The 8,592-nt window shown below is 41.1% G+C and overlaps 1 protein-coding gene across 1 annotated transcript; it reads right to left on the minus strand.

Annotated features, from left to right (window-relative positions):
• Nucleotides 1-3,282: 3,282 nt before the first annotated feature.
• Nucleotides 3,283-7,976, minus strand: LOC131219493 (premnaspirodiene oxygenase-like). Its single transcript, XM_058214654.1, has 2 exons — nt 7,049-7,976; nt 3,283-4,259 (listed from the first exon to the last, which is right to left on the minus strand). The coding sequence occupies exons 1-2, from the start codon at nt 7,946-7,948 to the stop codon at nt 3,636-3,638; spliced, it is 1,524 nt and encodes a 507-aa protein (XP_058070637.1). The 5' UTR covers nt 7,949-7,976; the 3' UTR covers nt 3,283-3,635.
• Between the last annotated feature and the right edge of the window lie 616 nt (nt 7,977-8,592).

Here is an 8,592-nt window from a genome sequence, read left to right on the forward strand (position 1 = left end):
ACGGGGGCTGCGATGGGTTTTTTTAATCTATAGGGGTTTTGATCTACAATGGGTTCGGGTATCAGATATGGTGCCTAAGGGAAGAGAAGAAATCGAGTTGGAAGAAATGAGAAGAAAAACGAGAGAGAAGAAATTGAATCGGGAATAAATGAGAAGAAAAATGAGAGAGAGAGAATAGGGTTTGCAAGAGACTTAGGATACTAGGAAACTTAAGGGATACTAGGAAACCAAACCGTTTCCGTTAGGAACAGCCTTTGGCAGTTCGTAAACCAAATACACGGCCATTCCTAAAAGTTTTGGTGTAGCATATGGGAAAAAATAAAAAACAATCATATCACCTGCAATAATGCACTATGGAAGCAAAAAATTACAAGAGGATTATCCCATGTGAACAAGCGTCCAATCTCCCTAAAGGGGTGTTTAGTACATGGGATTAAATGGGATTTGGTGAGAGTAGATTTTAAGACCCAGCCTATCATTGCAACATCTGTTTGGGACTCACACAAGGTATGGGTTGTGAAGTCCCTTCTTAGAATCAGTGCCGGGCAAAGGTTTATGCAATCCTACTTTGGATTTCGTGTAGCTAGTGGTTAGTACTATGTGGATCCCACCATGATGTATGTGTTTTATCCATGTCGTCCATCCATTTTGAAATATAATTTTAGAGCTTGATCCCAAAAATGAGGTAGATATAAATCTCAGGTTGACCACACCATGGGAAAACAATAGTGATTGAATTACACCATTAAAAACCTCCCAGGGCTGATTGTGCGGTCCACTTGAGATTTGAATCAAACTCATTTTTGGGCTCATACCATAAAATGACATGGAAGAATGGGTGGGCGGCATGGATGAAACACATCATCATAGTGGGGCCCACAGAGCACCAACCTGTAGTGGCAAGATGAGTAGCCAATCCGTTTCCCAAACATGAAGTGGGATGGCCTCCAAGCCATGGGATTAGACAACAATCCTTGACACAGTGTATACATTACATTTTGGTAATTCCATCCCACTTAAACCCATCTAATCCCATGCTTCAAATACTCCTTCACAAGTCCTTAAAATCCTTTGGAACAAATTAGAAAGCACTAAGATACCCCCTATTCCTGATTACACCCATATATATATAACCTTTATGAGGATCACAATCGAAATAGGAAACAAATCCCACACTTACGCAACTCTGTGCAACTTAGCTCAATTGTTCGATGGCATCGACAAACTATCGATGGCATTGAGCATCTTCAATGGCATTGAACTAAACATCGAAACGTTCCAGCGATAAAAAATAAATTAAAAAAAAAAAAATTCAAAATTTTCCATAGGCATCGAGCAACCTTCGATGACATCAAGTTGTCATCGACAAACCTGTTAATTTTCAGATTAAGACATCAATAACAAAAAGTTGTGTTTTCATTTGAAAGCTTGTAAATGAAAGTAAATAGGAAATGAAAATGGAGATAAATGAATTGAGAGTAAATTGATTACTCAATTGTGTTTGGATGGTAGCAAATGAAATGCATTTGAAATCATCCAAATATTTTATTTGAATGGGAGTAATTGGGAGAAATTGCAATGTATTTAAAATTTTTGATATATTCATAGGAGTATATGTGATATTTAATAGAATGATTACAAAAGGTCCATTGAAATATATACTTTAGCCACAAATGAGAAATTTTCAAGCTTTAGATAAGCAACGAACAAAAGGATCACAAACTAGTAAATTGCTAATAAATTTTAAATGTCCATTTAAATGGCCAACCTTTGGACAGTTTGGATCATTCTCTTGGTATGATTTTAGTGATGCAGCAATAATTAAATTGTTTTGGAGTATCATCATCATGCCATGTGTATGATGGACATGTACCTTTTTTTTTTTTTTTTCTTTTTAAGAAGAAAACTTTTCATTGAAAGGCGACATTTACAGAAAGCCTATTTGGGCGGAGGACAGGCCTAAGTCAGGCCCGCCTATCATATCCTATATAGGGGAAGGATCGGAAAACTCCCTGATGGAGCCTAAACCTGCTTTATCCAGGAGAACACGGCCGTTAACAATGCAGGGAAGGGAGGAGAAATCTTGGAAAAGGTTGTTGACTTGCGATCTACTCCCTTCTTTAGCCAAGTCATCAGTCGGGCAGCTGGCTTCTCATGGGGCATGAGAAATCCGAAAAGAATCCCAAGTGTTGAGTATTTTGATCATCGTCAGCCAGTAGGACCTCCAGGAGGTGGTCAAGTTCTTCTTCAAACAGTCCACCACCCAACTGCAATCAGATTCAATAAGCACTCTCGAAATACCTTGGGATAAACATAGCTTCATACCGTCGTGAACAAGCCGAAGCTCTGCTGTATTGTTGGAGTGCCCGTATCCACTGACAAAGGCAAAAATTAGATTGCCTGAGTGGTCTCTACAAATACCACCACCTCCCGCAAGACCTAGATTAGAGAGGGCTGAACCGTCGACATTTAATTTGCTCCATCCAACTCGAGGTCTAATCCATTTTACTATAGAGAAGCTGCGAGCTGGACGAGAGGAACCGATGCAGAAGGGTACTGGCTGAGCAGCAGGATTCTAAGAATGGGGCTGCAAGGTTGTGAACGTCTGAAGGAAGAGAGAATCCAACCGTTATCTGATTTTAGAGAACAAACTTGCAGCTAAGATAGCCATATTATCGAGTCTCGCGACATTCCAAGCCTTTCACACATCCCACAGAATGAAGGCAGGGGCAAGCCGAAGGCCCATTGGGCTCCTGCTATACGGCAGGGGACGATGCCATCACCAATGGAGATAGGCTAGGATCGAGGGCTGGTGGAACAGAGCGACACCAAAGAAAGCAACAGACAGCTTCCAAACAGAATCTGTTAGAGAACCAGCCACAAATAAGTGAGAGAGAGATTCGGCTTGGGGGATGCCTTTAGACGAGACCCCACAGCAGTTGCATTTGGAGGCTATCTAGATCCCCTTCTCTGAATGCGGGCATTGACTGGCAGAGCTCCATGCATCAATCTCCACATCTACTTCCAAATCCTCCCTCGTAGAGAGAATATCATTGAATTGTCTTTCTCATGTAACTTCGAATATTGAAATACGTTGAGATTCCTTGTTATGGTATTTCCATTTTATTTTTATATATTTGGCATTTGCGAGTGGTCATGGGCCTAGAAGGTTTTGAGCTGAGATTGAGCATCCCATTGAAGCTCTATTGATGCTTAATCATAATTCACTAACAAATTTGATAATTTTAAAAGTGGAAGATAGAATCAGATATTCCCTTTCCCTTTCTTTATTTATACTATTTATAGTAAGAACGTACATCAGAAGATGTCTGCCAATCTGTAAAACTACGGATAAAGTACATCATCCCCTTAACATAATTCCTACACACTTCATACACTAGCTCTCATATACTTCACCTTCGTACATACGTGGATGTAGCAAACATGTGTGACATCTAATCCATCCATTAGCTGACCCCCAAGAAGTAGATACTCAACACCAGGAATAAGCTAAGGCCGTTTTGGCATCAATAAGCCACACTATATTAATTTTATTTAAACATTGTGATGACCCACATGAAGAGCGGATCATCCTGATTCTTGAGGCAGACACCCACACACCACTTTCTACTGTATTACTCGCTAGGCAAAGGAACATGAGGGATGGGAATTAAGTACAGGTTGGATCTTCTATGTACTGTTATCCCAAAGACCTCAGTCATGTCCAGATCCTTACCATTCATTTCATCGGGGAGTTTCCAATCAAAGTAGTAGAGAAGGTGAGCAAGAAGGAGTACCACGTTGGCTATTCCAAATGGTATAGCTGGGCATACCCTCCTACCCGCTCCAAAAGGGAGAAGCTCAAAGTGGGCCCCTTTGTAATCAATTGAACTACCATCGAATCTCTCGGGCTTGAAGTTCTCTGGATCATCCCAATGTTGTGGGTCCCTCCCAATGGCCCATACATTAATGATGACCCTTGACTTTATAGGTATTTCGTAGCCGTCGATCTCACACATCTCCCTACATTCTCTTGGGACCAGCAATGGCCCAGGAGGGTGCAGCCTTAGAGTCTCCTTGATCACCAGTTTCAAGTAGTTAAGTTGGGTTGTGTCTTCTTCCTCTATCTTTGCCTTGCCTTTGAGTGCCTGCCTCACTTCTGCCTGGGCCTGTTCCATCACTCTAGGGTTTTTCATCATCTCTGCCATGGCCCACTCTATTGTAACTGCTGAACTGTCGGTCCCACCAGAGAAAATGTCCTGAAAATAGAATAAATGATTTTTTATGCATGGTTTTCAACGTGCAAGGTCGTAAATGGATGAGCGGCACCTCGTATAAATGATGCGGATTAGCTACTGACACGTTTAGTAGCTAAGCTCGCTACCGAAGTAACGTCACCAAGTTTTGTAGGTCCACCGTCATTTTTGTGTTATACCCACACCGTTCATCCATTTGAAGAGATCATTTTAGGGTATGATCCAAAGAATGAGGTAGATCCAAAGCTGAAGTGGACCCCACCACAGAAAATAGTGGGGAGAGTGATGCCCATCTTTGAAACTTTTCTAAGGCTCACCATGATGTTTATTTGAGATCCAACCTGTTCATGTGTTAACACACGTGAAAGAAGGAAAAACAAATATCAACTTGATCGAAAACTTTTGTAGCCCTTAGAAGTTTTTAGTACGAGTCACTGTCCCTACTTTTTTTTTTTTCCGGTAGGGTCCACTCTAGCTTTGGATTTGAGTCATTCTTTGTCTCATGCAATAATATGATCTTTTCGAACGACATGCATACAAATATTATACATCATAGTAGGGCCTACATAACTTGGTGACGTGACTTGATTAGAAGGGGGTGGAACAGGTGTTTTAAAGTTCTCATGGACTGGCACAGGTGTGAAAGAACTAGACCATTCATTAGATAGCATTCACTGTAAACATGCCATGTACCAAAAAATCAAGGCAGTACACTTATCAAATAAGCCACTCATGCAGAGTGAGTTTGGTCTATTGGACTTTCTTAACTGCCCATTTTTCTATGACCTGCCTGATCAGCAGGCCATTATTTTTATCCATGGCATGCTCATAGTGGGCACTGTCAGATGAGTGGCCAGGATCTGATGTAGAGCAGGTCACAGACACTTTCATGGAAAAGATGGACTAGGTAAGGCCCAATCAGAGGCGAAAATGATCTAAACCGTGGTAACCTTAAGTCAGTAATATCTCATAAATTGGGATGAGTTTTTCAACATATTATATATGATTTTGGGGTAGGAGGACCTCCTCAAGCCAACCAAACCTGGGTTGCCCATGAAATTCTATCAGATCAAGGATCAAAAGTCCTGTTTAGTAAATTTTATTTCTGAGTATAACTTTTGATCATTCGAGCCATAGAAGTCATGTCCAACATGAAAATGGCTTAGAAAAGTTTGGAGAATAACTTGGTTGGGTGAAATTGAACACTTATTATTTTTGACTGAATATTGTGAAGTCTTGTAAGAATAGAGGTGGTTTATAAATATTAAGTTTATTTATTTATTTATTTATTTTTAACACACGCACACACACCCCACACACTCACGCTAGTGGAATTTCACCACCTATGGGTACTCAAACCCTTGACCGGGTGTTGAAACTCCTAAAAGTCTACCACCCGAGCAAGAGGTGGTTCATAAATATTAAGTTTATTATTTATATTAAGTCATGTTTTTTAGGGTGTTTGGGTTGGAGTATAAGTCTAAAACTCCATCCTAAGTTTAAATTCCTTAATTAAAGACTTATAATTTTAATTTTTTTAATCATCAATTAAATTATTTTGAATTTATTAGGAATTATTATTGCTTCTATTCTCGTGGATTCGATGAAGCTCTGTGACAAGTCCAGAGAGCTCCATGGATTCAGAGTAGTTATCTACCGAGGAAGATGGTGATCGACCTCATCACTTCCCGCTCAATATAGCTCCTTATTGAATAACCAATTGTCATAGAATGGGTACATCGGACCGATGATCAATGGCTGGCCATGTCTCAAATGGGCCTCAAGCCTGAAAATTATATAGATTGAATGATCCCAACAACCGAACCAATGGACCCCTTTTAGATTCTTCTTGGAGGACAGTGGACATCTTGACAAGATGAATTAAAGTTGCATAAGGCAGGTGAGGCCCACCTGACTTTTGAATCAGGGAGATTTTTGGATTGTCCTCCTTATTCTAGCAAGGCTCACTTAATTAAGTGTTGGATGGAAACTAAATACCATAGAATGGCCCCACACAAACATGGTCTCCTCTTGTGGCCCACCTAAATTGTTGATCTGTCAGATTATTTTGCCACATGACCTAACAACAAGTGGCTCAACTGATGGATGGAGGGGATGCTTCACGCATAACATAGTGCCCCTACAGATCTCAAGTGTTATTCACGCTCATGGGTGGCAAAGAAGCAATGTAGTGCTAAAAGGATGGATTACCTGCCTCTTATCTTTATCATCTTCATTATAAGATTTAGACATGGAGAAAGTTCTTGAGATAGATAGACGGTAAGGTAGCTGCCACCCAAGTTCTTGGGTCCGGTGAAATATGCATCTATAAGGGTGGTCCATTGATTGTGATAAGAAATGTAGAAGGAGAAAAATATTCTCGTCTGCTTTGTATTTTCTAATGATAGTGTTTTTACAATCAATCACAATGCTATATTTGTACAACTAAAATGATGCTACATATGGAATGTATTATGAGTTGTACATGGCTGTGCTTGATATGGGGCTTAATTTGTGCAATTATCCCGTACACGGCTGTGCTTGATATGGGGCTTGATTTGTGCAATTATCCCATACATAGCTGTGCTTGATATGGGGCTTGATTTGTGCAATTATCCCATATACGGCTGTGCTTGATATGTGGCTTGATTTGTGCAATTATTTCATAATTGTCAATAGATTGGACGGTTGGATCAACTTGGACATATATACTAATGGTGTGATTTTGATGACAGCATCTACGGCATATCACCTTGCTGAGAGCAAAATTACGAATTGTGAGATTTACTTACAAAGAGGATGGCTTTTATGTTGTCGGTCGTGAATGGAAATTCAAGGTACTGATCTTGCTGAAGTCGGAGGAAGACGTCAACTAAATCCTCACCATCCGTTCTCGTCTCCATCGTGGCACTCTCTCTTTTGTGTTCGTCAATGATGTCATTGAACATCCTATCTAACTTCCAGTGAATCCTCTCTAACCGGAACTTCATTCCAGTAATCACCGGAACAAATTTCAAAGAAGGGAAAAGATCAGCCACAGACAAACCTCCGGACAATTTGAATCCCTCCTTCAATGCTGATATGAACAGTTCTCTATCCTTCCATTTATTGCCGATCGTGGCCCTGGCAATCACATTGTTGGTGAATGTGGAAATCTTCTCGGTGATGTTGGTTGGAGAATTTCGTGATGCGTAGATGGAGTGGATGATATTTAATGCTTCTTCTTCTCTAACGAACTGTAACGATGCGAAGCGCTTGGCATTAAAGAGCTCGATCATGCAAATCTTGCGAAGCTGCTTCCAGTAATCGCCGTAGGGTGCAAAGGCAATGGCCTTGCACCCGTAGGACAAGATCTCGGCCACCAGAAGCCTTGGCCGTGTTGCGAAGCTGAGATCATGTGTCTTCATCACCTCTTTGGCCATTTTTGGAGAGGAGACCACAATGGTAGGGACCTGACCCAGCATTAGGTGCATGATGGGCCCATGTTTTTGAGCCAGTTTTCCAAGGGTGCGGTGTGGTTGTGGTCCGAGCAAGTGGTGCATGTTGCCTATGATGGGTAGCTTCCATGGACCGGGGGGGAGTTTGGGAATTGGGTTTTGGGTGGTGGGCCACTTTCCTCTCTTCATCATCATGATGATCAAGATGAGGAGGAAACTAAAGAAAAGGGTGACAGAGTGGGATTGGAATTCCATGGATGCTGTTTGAGAAGGTTGTGGCAAAGGGAGGAAGGCAGATGCTCTATATATAGACTTGCACTTCACTTGTACCCATTCTATATCAAGAGAGCTTTGATACACTTGCAAGTGTGATGATGATACGTAGGCACTCAACTTGAGAATTGTCCAAGCTATGGGCCCCACTATACACTGTGGCAACCATCCACCTTAAAATTTTTTTTGTTTTTTTAAAAAACCACTTATTATTGGTGACTTATGCGAACGAGTCTCTGTATTTTTTATATATCACAGCACTCTAACGGTGGAGCTCACCGTGATGTTTGTAAGAAATCAATCCCATTCATCTGTTTTGCCAGCTCATTTAAGGGCATGGGCCAAAAAATGAGGGAGATTCAAACTCAAAATGGGCCCGACTATTACCCCGAGATATTTCGACAGTAGGCGTTCTTTCCCACTGTTTCCTATCGTGTGGCTTACTTGAGCTTTTTCATCGACCTCATTTATGGACACATGCCCTAAAACGAGTTGGAAAAGCAGATGGGTAGGAGGGATTTATCACAAACAATCTGTGGCCCCACAAATATTCCATTGAATGTTTCAACAGCAGGCTTTCATACCGATCTTCTTCTGTTCGTGTGGCCCATTAAAATGAGATGACA

The sequence above is a fragment of the Magnolia sinica genome, chromosome 11 (genome assembly GCF_029962835.1).
Source record: "Magnolia sinica isolate HGM2019 chromosome 11, MsV1, whole genome shotgun sequence".
Classification (NCBI taxonomy): Eukaryota; Viridiplantae; Streptophyta; class Magnoliopsida; order Magnoliales; family Magnoliaceae; genus Magnolia; species Magnolia sinica.